Genomic DNA, 12,343 nt, shown 5'->3' on the forward strand with positions numbered 1-12,343 from the left:
AAAAAGAAAATTTATCTATTGATTTTAAATTTTAGTTTAATATTTTTATTTATTTAAATTACCATTCATTTAAAATTGTTTTGCTCTATAGAAACGCGTTTTAAAAGCACAAACATAAACAAAGCAAACACGCTGTTTCAGATAGCATTGTGATCTTTGAGCTAGTAAAAAATAATTGAATGTGCAGTATAAGTTGAAACAGAATAGTCTACAGTTTTCTTTGTAACAATGGCTAATGCTGAAGTCATGCGGGAAAATCATTTTCCGAACATTTCTGCTTAACGAAATAATTAAAATTTGTAAACGAATTTTAGTATTAGCGGCTAAATTAATACCTTCGAGTTTTCAAGAGTTAAAATAGTAATTATAATAGTTTTCAATAGCACAAATAGTTCTGAAAATGTTAGAGATTTGACTGGGCATTGTTTGACAAGGTCGGGCATAAACATAATTTTAGTAAAAAATGTACTAGGTAAAAATGTATTTAGCAAAAAATGTATTAAGACAAAAATGTATTATTAGTGAGTTCAAAAAGAAAATTGAAAAACGTAATAACAAAATTCAACATTTTTTATTTAAAATATATTAAATAAATGCATAAAACTCGAAAATGAATGAAAATAACTTGCTAATTAATATTTTTGTTCATTTTGCAAAATAATTGCATTTCGAAAGTGATGTCACTGAGTCTGCTGCGGGAATTTCTCAGAACGTGCTTAGGCACGCTGAATAAGCGCTCCACGGGAGGTCAAGGTTTTTAAACACGAAGTTAGCTGTGAATGCATATATATTGCACATTAATTTTATAAATTACAAAAAACATAAGCATTTTTTTTAATTTAATTGTTTTTTTTTTTTAGAAAGCTTACCGAGTTTTAGAAAAAAGTAACGATTTCAGTCGACATTTCCGTTACAAATACTTGTACTTTTTCCCTAAAAGAGTAACGAAAGTACAAGTAAAAGTACTAAATTTAAAAAGTAACGAAGTACAAGTAAAAGTACGTACTTTTTACTTGTACCGGCGGTACAAGTAACGAGAGTAAAAGTACTGCCATATATGCGTATTACTGAACTACGGCTCAGTAATATTCCCCAGAGTTACGACATTGGGCACAACAAAATAATTACCTTCCATTATTATCCCTGCCTCCTATAGCAAATATTTTATCTTGATAGGCAACGAGTGAATGATGAGATCTTGTGCAAAGCATGTCAGATTTCTGGACCCACTCACTTGAATGTATGTTTAAACAGAAGACAGTTTTAGTAGATACCATTTCTCCACAGTTTCGCTTGTCTGGATCACAACCACCTTTAATTACGATTAAAAGCGTCTATTAGTATCACGTTAGCTCACATTGCACAAATAATCTTCCGTGTTTAAATAATTTGTAACGTTTGCTGCGTAGAGAAACGTCTCTACATGGTTCAGAAACGTTTTTATTTACTTTCTGAAATATAGGAATGCTCCTTTCTTAGAACAACAATTAAAACCTTCAATTTACATTTTTGAAAAGTTTCATAATCATTGCTAATATTTTTTTATAACCATAAGTAGTAGAGATTGTAATGTTAAACACTATTAGAAATTTTGAAAGGTATTGGAATATGATGTGGTTCAATTTGAATGAAAATATGGTTAAATTTCAGCGCAATAAATACAGTTTGCACTGTATTATGATTCGAGGTACGGATTTTATTGTTTAAAATTAAGCTCATTTTTCTGAGAAAGTACATTTATCAGACGGAAAGCTTTTAAACTTAGGATCAAAGATTTATAAAAGACTAAAAAAAATGAATAGCAATTTGTTACAGAATTTTTTTGCATCCAATACTTTTTGTGACATTTTCCTTTACTGAGATTTTAGTTCTGAGTTTTTAGTTTGAGATATCGCAGTAACATTATAAGGGCTGTTTGTATCCCGGAAAAGAGAAAAAACAATAGTAAAAACATTTCATTTTTAGTTTGTTTACCAAAACTCATGAGCATTGTTTTTCACTTCAGATTTTTTAAAACTTTTAATAAATCTTCATAGCCTAGGCTCTTTATCTCTGCCGAAAACAAGCTTAATATAAAATGGTTTTACTACCAGCCTTTCTTCTTTTCCGCCGCCTTGCATAATAGTCGTCTTCTAGCTACTAGTCAGTCTGGTAACAGTAATAACAGTAAAACAGTAACATTAATAACAAAAAGTTTCTAAAATGAGTACTTTTGAGTCAACTATTGACAAGTCTAAAAAATTTAAAAATAAAATTTAAATGTTTCAAAATAAAGCAACTAAAATGTCCTTTATATGTCTTCTGGTATCAAAATGTTACATTTTGAAACCCCATACAAAAAATTTATGGAGTTTATAAAACTATCCTACGTTTTAAGGAGATAGGTAATGTTTTTGAGGAATAAGGAGGACATTTTATGCTATATGGTAATATATTGACAAATTTATGAAAGTAAACTGTCCTTATTTTATGAAATGACAAGGTGTACTAAATGAAAAAACAACCATCAAGTAACGTTTTAACGGCCGTGGTATACATGCATTTAAGTTACGTATGAAATAGATATTCTATTAAATGCTTAGATCTTCGTTGGATCGTTACGTTTATGGTCATAAGTTTTATATACTGATTATTTGCTCTATACATCACAGATCATTTTTGTGTGCTTCACCTGTGACATATATAAATTCTCGATGATAAACAGCAGCATGATAATTTCTTGGTTCAGGTAGAACCCCAAAATACTCCCATCTATTCTTCAATGGATGATACAGCAATATCAATTTACCTGCAAAACAAATCCTTTTATCAATACATTTCATTAAAGCATTTGATTGCAGGATACGAAATATAGGCTGGAAAAAATTCCATGCCTCTTACTTTAAAGGAAAGTTGGTGGAAGAATATACTAATTGAAGCTTAGAAAACACTCAGATTTCTTTGATTAAAAATATGGATATACGAAAACTATATGTATAAAGATAAGGCACTCATTTTTTTTTCATAGATTCTTCTTTTTGACACTTTAATGTGTTCTTCGAAGACTCGATAGTCATATTGAGTAAAACTTTTTGTGCATAACGTAATATTTTCTTAATTATGAGTTCGTAACAGTTATTTATGATTGTTAGATGAATCTTAAATTATTTCTTGAATCCGCAATGGTGGATATGAACATGGCACAAGATGTCATAAAAGAAAAGCCACAGATTTTTAAAAAAGAAAAGTGTTCATTATGTAATTTTTCAATATTTATGACCCTAATTATTTTCATTTAGATGAAAAAAATTGTTCAAGTCCACAATGGTGGATGTGAACATGGCGCAAGATGTCATAAAAGAAAAGCCACAGTTTTTTAAAAAAGAAAAGTGCTCATTATGTAATTTTTCAATATTTATGACCCTAATTATTTTCATTTAGATGAAAAAAATTTCGTCCAATTAACGAAATTTAAAAAAATGTAATAGTATCTTAAATATTTAAAATATTTGTAAAATATTGAGTCCATTCAGTTACTTCCAAATTAAGTTCTTTGAAAACTAAAAGTTTTGCTTCTGGCTTAAGGTACCTAAACTGTGTTTTTTTTTCTTGACAAAACAGCGTGAGAAACCTTTTTCTGTTTTTATTTTAAGTTAACTTGCTTCCTCGTGCACTAATATAGTTAACTTTGGTATCTGAGTATGCTACTGCGTGTTACAAATACATATAAACTGTTAAATGTTTTTTTTTAATCAATAGTATTTTGTCTTACCATAAATCATATTAACAGGCTCCCTCGGTTGCAAACCTCCCATTACAAGAACGACAGGGAAAGAATCATCTTGAAGTGTCGTTACGGTTCTCATGTCTCTTGCAAATGGAGGTATGTGATCCACTCTTCTTAAACCTAAAATCTTTCTACAGAAATAACAAATGAGAAAGGAAAAACTTTGAATAAGCTACAGAAAAGAAAATTCTAACCAATGAGAAAACACGATAAATATGAAATGAAAGTGCATAAATATTAGATCACAAATGAAATTCAATTCCTTTTAATTTATTTAATATTAATAACTTAATATAACTTATCTAACTTAAAATAACTTATTTTTCGAACACTTATGAAGCAAAGGGTGCATTTTAAAGCCACAATGACCTGAACCATTCTTCGGTTTATGATGTCTATCAAAACCGAGTTATCAGTGTGTTTTTCTTACAATTATTAGTAACAGTATAAAAAAGTAGATTATTAATTAAATAAAACTGTATGAACAGTATATAACTCTTGAAAATAATTTATTCATTTATGATTGCTTATGGAGTACAAAGCAATACAGTACTACATATTCCAATTTATTTTTTTTATCCTTGCTGAAAATTTTCCGCTGAATTAGCACTTAGTAAACTACTTCAATTTTTTTTCTTAGTAGCTGCCTTTTTTATTGCATTTATATTATTATTATTTTTTAAAAACATGGTTTTAGATGGATAAACTATTCATCGATTTTCATAGACTCTAGTTTAGAGAACCACAAAATGGCGATTCCGCGAACGATTTCTGCCTTTTTAATTTGCACTGAAAATACTAGTGCTATGGGGGGGGCAGTGCTGCCGACGAAATTAAAGTTCAACGTGGAATAATGGAGTGAGTTTGTGCACTTGGATAATGAGGAATCGCATAACAGTAAGTTCATGTAGGTGAACTACTCTCTATCCAACGAAAGAACTCTTTCCTCCACGGAGTCTGAAACTTCCTGCTGCTACGGAAGCAAGAAAAAAGTAAACTTCAAAGAAGAGAACCACCGATACTTTTCTCGTTGACCCCAATAAAAGATAATCTTAAATGTATACCCAGACCCAATTTACAATAGTTTAACCTCGTGACCATAATTACCGACATGGCTCTAGACAATTGGTGAGAGAAGCTTTTTTGGTTAGACGGTAAAGATTCCTTTTTTTTCAATTTCCAAAATATAAAATATAGTGAGCATTCGAAGTTTCATTTCCAAAAAAGACAAGAAACAAACGTAAAATAAAGTGACTTTCAGAATATTATAAAATACTCATAATTTCCACTAAAAAATAATGGTAAATTGCGCATGGGGTGCACTTTCGAAGAAAAAAAAATGGTGATCGGGTGGTGACTGTCAGTAACATTTTTAATTGCCATTTGTTATTTTTAGTCATCCTGTGACCGGTGATGACTTTTCATTTTGTCCTACATATGAAGCTTATGATGACCGGCCATCATATCACTACTGCTAATGTAATGAAATAGCTTGATATAATAAAGTACGATGTTACTATGTCCCTTTGTGCGGCTATTTATGATATTATAAATGATGATAAATAATGACATACTAAAAAAATTGACTCCGGACGCTGTTTTGAACCATTATATTGTTTAACTTTGCTGTAATCTTAATATGTAACTAAGTTGAACTCATTCTTTTCAACATTCTTTTTAAGCCTGATATCTCAATATTGTAGTTTAGCTGTAGTTTAGCTCAATATTTAATTTGCAGCAAATCTGCACCATATTATGGTTCAAAGTACCAATATTATGGTTCAACGTGAAACCCTAAAAGTTTAAGGTCCCTTAGCCAAAAAGCATCCACAAAAAATAATTTTGAAATTTAAAACGTTGAAACTGCTTATTGCAGTGAACAGACTATAACAGTTAAGAAGAGTAGAAAATAGTGAAGCCAATATATAATCTTTTATAATCATCACCATTAATTTCGATATTAAATGAATAAATACGAACACATAAAATACTTCTTACTTTGTTTTCTTAAAAATGTTACCAATATGCCCACATATTCCTAAATTAGGATCCACTTCTTCTGGTAAGGTAAGATATCGTTTGACTTTAGTTCTACTGGTCCCTTTTGCCGGGGATACTGTATATCCTTTTGGAAGAGTTCCCAAACGAATATTTAACTCAGAAGAGAAAGTTTTTGGATCTGGCAAAGGTGGCCAATCCTAAAAGAAACAGATCATTTCATTAAACGTACGTTTAAACTAATGATTTATTTTTAAACTCTTTTCTAATCGATCGATCTTTTCTCTTCGTGGATCAGAATTTCAAAATCTCTTTGTTAAGTTTAAGGACTATATTTCAGATAAAAGTGTCTATGATTATATTTTCCCCCACAATGCTAAAAATACTGAAATATTCTGAACAATAATAGTGTGTAAATTTTCTACAACCTTTTTTAGGTGCCACCTAGAATCACATTACTGTAGTACAGGTTAAAGATTATCACACGATACTATGATTCAACTTGAAACCCTACTAACATACTATCACAGGGTACTGGTTATTTTTCATACAGTGCTAAAAATATTGAAGTATTTTGAACTATAATATCACGAGAACGTTCTACAACCTTATTTAAATACCACCTAGAATCACATTACTGTAGTACAGGTTACAGATTAAAAAATTATCACATGATACCATGGTTCAACTTGATACTATCACGGGGTACTGGTTTTTTTTCGTACAGTGCTTAAAATATTGAATCACTTTGAACTATAGAATGGTCTGCAACCTTAAGGCGCCACCTTGAATAGATGATACTATGGTTCTACTTGTAAAAAACGTGGCCATTTATTTTATCAGAAAACATGACTTAGCAGCAGTAAACTATTTTTACGTTTTTAAGAGAATTAATTATGATTCATTTTATGTTATGAGGTTTAACTACGAACCAAATATTTCTGAGAATACTGTAGGCATTCTGCACATCAGCCCAATCTGATTTTTTTTTAAACAAACTAACTTTCCTTCGTTTCATGTCCACCTTTTTTAGAACTATAGAAATATTTGTTAACATCGAATAGTAATCTCATGTTATCTACAACATTTTATCTTATGTTATCATGATTTTTAGTAATCTCATGTTATTTACAACAATAACGACATAAACTGAAGAAGTTGTGCACATTTACAGTGTTCTCTTAAGAAATGGTCTACTTAGATCAGATTAATACAATGTAGGTAAATCCTTACCTTTAATCACACAATACAATGATTGAATTTAACATCTTATAAAGGTTATTAATATTTGCGAGATATTTAATATAGTTCTGAGTATTGGTTTTATGGTTCAACATTGAATGAGAAATTTTTCTAAGTGCGAAAAAATTACTCTAAATATATTTTCTGTAAAAAAAATTTCTTGTGAAATTATGCTGCATTTTCAAAGGCTTTTTCTAAAGGCGAAGACATTGTGATTGATTAGTGTATAAAAAATGCATTATTTTGAGAGTACTAGAAAACTGTAATTCCTTTTGAATTTAAAAAAAAATTCCAAATAAATAAACTAGAGCTGCACGTTTGTTTAGGAGTTAAACGTTTGTCCATAGTGACATATTTATTATACCCTTATTTTCTAAAAGTAATCTAAACCGCAATATTAAGTATAATTAATTAATTCAATAACATTTCGTGTTCGTGTAATTAAAATCCTTTTTTAATACATTTTTGGCATTAAAGTCATAGATATATCCAAAAATAAACTTTTCGCAAGCATTCAAGTTATTTGGTTCTAAATGAGCTTGATTGTTATTTCTTTCCTTCCTTTAAACTTACTTACTCAGACTTTGAAAAATTTCAGGTAAAAAAATAGTTTTTATAGGAGGATAGCTATCATCTCTATATGGATACATAAAGAGCATCTTTTAAAATTACAAAGTAGCCAAATTCATCAACTGAATTTCCTATAAAATTCTAAAGTTGCTTAAATAATAAAGATTTTTGAAAATAAGATAGAATGAAAAAAGCAAAATAAGTAACCTACATCAATTTGAACTCTTTGAAATAATTTCCATTTATCACTATAAACTTCTGCTTGAGGAGCATACAGTTTTCTTCTGATATCAGATCCTTCTGTATAAAGCTAAAATATAAATATGCATGAGCAATAAATGGGGAAGAGATTTTAAAAAAAATTACGAAAATAAATTCTAAATAATTAATATAAATGCAAAAAGGAGGAAAACGAGAGAATTACTTTTTAGATCGAGAAATTGTAATGAAAAAATTGCATACTCAGTTTTTCAAATAAATATTTCTTAATTCTAAAATGTATTCCCTCTTTTGCTTTTTATAGCAAGCAAAAGGATTTAATGGAGGATTAAAAAGATGTAAAGGGAGACAACGATTTAAATTTTTAACAAGAACATGGTTTTTGGTAATACAAAAAATTGTGACCAAAGCAAGGTCCTGCATTTTTTTTTTTTATATATAAAAATTAACGAAACAAAAAACAGTTTCTCGTTTTGTGACGTCTTAAAAAGAAGTTGTGACTTGTTGAAGTTTTTTTTAAATTTATGAATCCTTTATGAAAACCTTTTAGATATAGTATAGCTTTGGAAAATAACTAATAATACTTTATGATATGATAATTTTAAGAAAAATGTGTAACATAAACTATATCTTACACGTTCTAGTTATATAAATAATGGATGATAAGATGAAGTTTTCTAAAAATTACAACTTATATATAACTTATATACTTTTATTGTACCTTAATCAAAAATTAAAATACAAAATGTATGAATAATTCAATATTAATCGACTATAAGTTATTGACTGCCTGTTAAGGTATAAGGGCAGGAAAACATCAAACTAAATTTTTATTGAATTTCTCCAAAATTTAAATGGTTCTTATAATTAAAATTTTTAAATAGCCAAATCTTAAAATTTTTTCAACAGCATCAACAAAACATACCCACTTTTCCTTTTGTAATTTTAAAAATATCAGCCCCACTACCAGGAGATAAAGTAAACTTAAGTATAGCTGTGAAAAAAATTATTAAAAATATTTAAATATTAGTGGACACTATTCCCTCCTCACTTATCTTACAAACCCCCACGATTTCTATGCAATCATTTTTATTTCAAAACAATAGAGAGATTATTAGATTAAAATAAATTATTTCAATTGAAACATTTCAAAAGATGTTTTATTTTATTAACCCAGATTTGATTTTATAAATTTAGTTTCCAAATCTATTGGGATAAAACTCAAGCCCAATCATTTTGCTCAGTTACCATTGTAACTTCATCTACAAATCTAACTTTTAAAATAATTTTATTTAATTCTTTCATTTTTACTTAATTTTTGGCAGTATAAAATCTTGTTAAATATTCAGCAAGCCCGATATTAAAAAAAAAATAATATGGAAAGTTAATTCCCCTGAATGTTTCCAAATTTTGCATCAATTATTTTAATTGCATCTTTTGAATGAACACAGTTTTACATAAAGCTTATTACAAAAGTAAATATAACTTTTTCGCTGTTTACTAATCACATAAAATGATCAATACATATATACCTATTTGAATTCGTTTATCATATAATGTGATATTCTAGGATCAATTATATGAAATAAACATGGCTTTGAGTCTTTATTTTAATTTGGAATAAAAATTAAAATGAAAAGCATAATAATAGTAGAGAATAATTCTCAGGAGGGATGATGAATAAATGTAACAGAAAAATACCGTTAAATTATTAATGCATAAAAAAATAAGTAAAAAAAAATACTTTTATAACTTTTGTTAGTTGTATGCTGATGACAAATTGATGGAACCATATACAATTTGATTCAATGGTCTATACAAATACGCCGAAACGGCTTTAAACTATTATATAATATAGTTATTTTTTTCCAAAGCACATCATTATTCTCGATATATTTCACTGTTCCTTCACTTTTTTTCTGACACTCTGTGTGAATTCTTATTTGTCAGTTGAGTTTTTCTTTCAACCTGACTGAGAAAATGACTCACTGGATATTTATTGTGTGATATCAGACTCCTGGTTCGATGTCCACGAAATACAGCTTGAATCTTAGTAGCTGCCTCATTCATGACGCTTTCATCGATATTTTCGTAATTCTGAAAGTCACAATATTAGTCATATAATTATTTTATTACATCAGTTATATAATTATATTAAATTTAAAAATAATTCCTGATAAAAAAATATTTCGAATGGATTAAACAGCTAATAATAATTGTGTAAATTAATCAGTGATAATTTAAATGTGATGTTTCTAAGTCTAAATAAATATTTTTAGAGAGTGTTCATAAAGATCACCCTTAATATATATTTATTTTTGGAATCTTTTTTAAGAATAATATAAAAAAACTACGTCTGTAAGAGATTGAGAATTAATATAAGTGAGTGAAACTTTGTCTAACCACTGTTGAAGTTAATAACAACAAAAGAAGAATTAATTAATCTGAAACCATAGCGATTTTAAAGGAAAAGCTTAAAGCCTGTTTCAGGAAGATGAACTGATTCAATTTTTTTTATAATAAGGCACTAAAATTTGAGGCCTGTACCTGAGTAATTAGTTGCAGAAATAATTATGAAAAAGCTGTTATTTGTTTTAAAAATGAGACTTAGGCCTAGTATGAATATCCCTCAAGGCTATCTGCAGTCTCATTTAAAAGCTTACTGAAGGAAAGGGAGCAAAGGAAGAAACTCACGCTTTTCTATCTAAACAAGTTACATATTGTTTTGATGTTTTATTTTATTTTTTTTTAATGTTGAATCGTATAAAACCTCACTCAAGTCGATACAATTAATAAATCAAGAGTTATAAAAGTTATTATGGATTAATGGTACAGTACATTGTTATACAAGAAAAAAAAAAACAGTTTTAGACCCTATAGATTTTTTAGAATTATCAAATGAGATAAAACCAAGTCAAATGAGAGCAAAGCCAATTTATCACTAGCAGTTTCTGAAATATTTGATCCCTTATAAACTTTTCGATGCATTATTTTAGGCTGAATCGAATTAAGATTCAGGCTATTAAGAAGTGCAGTTTAGAAGCAATTTTAATTTTATTTTAAAACAGCATAAATTTTGAATTATATCCGACAATGTAATCACTTAAAATATTGGATCCCGTGTACAGTTTTGGTTGCTAGATAGAAATGTAGTACTTAAATAGGTGTAAGTCACAAAGCGTACTTTTTATGCATTAAATAATTTTAGGTCTTAGAACTTCAAAATTATAAATTCTGTTTATTTGGTTTTTATTTTATTCGATTTAGAAGAAAATAAATGCGTATAATCAAATACATTGCTGGTTCATATAGCAATGGAAAACGTGCTAATATACATTAGTACAAGCAATACTTTTTATCTGCAAAAATTTTTAAGACTTTTAATTTATTACTAATACATAGTTTTATCCACTTGGTTGAGATTTAATTGAATTTAGTGTTAAAAAAAATCGCAATATGCCCTCATGCCCTCACCTTTGACTCAATACAACACCATTTAAATGAATGTAAGCAAAAGAAATGAAAAGGAAAGGAGATGTCATAAATCTATTTATCCCCTTTGCCTCTTCTCCCTCATTAACTTCGAGATTGGGATGTCAACTCATCTCGGGGAAGATGTTAACTTCAAATATTCATATTGGACCTAATTGCCTTTTTTTAAAACAATATCTGCGTTCTCATAACTAGTTCTGCATTCAATCACTCAGGTGCGGGTCTCAAATTTTAGAATCATATTATAAAGAATTGGAATCATTAACCCATAGGTCTGTGAATTGATTTTGTTTCTGCTTTACTAAAGGCTTCTTTTACAGTAAAATTCATATTTATCTAGTTTTGGCAAAAGGCTGCTAATAGCCTTGAAAATCGGGCAAAATATCTGTTTCTTGCTACTTAAGATGTCAATTTTAAGGTTGCACTAAACATATGTTATTTTTTAGAAACTGCTCATTAGTATGTATTTACAGAAATATATAACTTAATGGTTCACTGTTGACACTAGTAGAATTTTGGGACCTTTTCTTCGAATATTTTCGAATGACCTTTGACCTTCGATAGAAAAGTTCACTGAAAGTAAATCTTAATGGTTAATGTGAACGTAGTAGAATATAAAATAATGATGGCCAGGATATGACTTCTCTTTAAGTCAAAGAGGGTATGACGCTCTTTGTTTCCGAGATTTTGAATTCTGAAATCAGTCATTTCCTCGCTGATCTTCTTGTATATAAATCTGATTCGTCTTTATGTACTCTACATCTCTTGCAAGATAGTCGCACTGGTAGTGAACCATCCTGTATCGCTATAAACTAATTGACAAAAAGAGAAAAAAAAATTTAAAAAATGCATATCTACCCATTTAGGGTCACTCGTCGCAATATAGTCGATGGGCAGGGCTATTGCGGCAGCACCTGTGACTGGACGGGGGAGAGAAGCCCCTTCAGTGAATTTGTCAATTTCTCTGTTATAAAAGTCGTTTTCGTTTAGTACTTCCTTGGAGTTAAACACATTGCTCATTCCGCCTAATAAATATACACGTCTACCTAAAAAGAA

The 12,343-nt window shown here is 28.9% G+C and overlaps 1 protein-coding gene across 2 annotated transcripts in view; it reads right to left on the bottom strand.

Annotated features, from left to right (window-relative positions):
• LOC107445667 (beta-scruin) overlaps positions 1-12,343 on the bottom strand; it is a 42,935-nt gene that overhangs the window by 8,927 nt on the left and 21,665 nt on the right. For both annotated transcript variants that reach the window (XM_043051685.3, XM_043051684.3), the window contains exons 10-16: positions 12,146-12,333; positions 9,785-9,892; positions 7,788-7,886; positions 5,765-5,964; positions 3,752-3,897; positions 2,672-2,788; positions 1,129-1,312 (exon numbers count right to left, since the gene is read on the bottom strand). In XM_043051685.3, the coding sequence (XP_042907619.2) occupies positions 1,129-1,312; positions 2,672-2,788; positions 3,752-3,897; positions 5,765-5,964; positions 7,788-7,886; positions 9,785-9,892; positions 12,146-12,333 (1,042 nt within the window). The remainder of the gene's footprint in view (positions 1-1,128; positions 1,313-2,671; positions 2,789-3,751; positions 3,898-5,764; positions 5,965-7,787; positions 7,887-9,784; positions 9,893-12,145; positions 12,334-12,343) is intronic.

The sequence above is a fragment of the Parasteatoda tepidariorum genome, chromosome 6, assembly GCF_982258835.1.
Source record: "Parasteatoda tepidariorum strain Cologne lab strain chromosome 6, Ptep-v5.0, whole genome shotgun sequence".
In the NCBI taxonomy this organism is placed as follows: domain Eukaryota; kingdom Metazoa; phylum Arthropoda; class Arachnida; order Araneae; family Theridiidae; genus Parasteatoda; species Parasteatoda tepidariorum.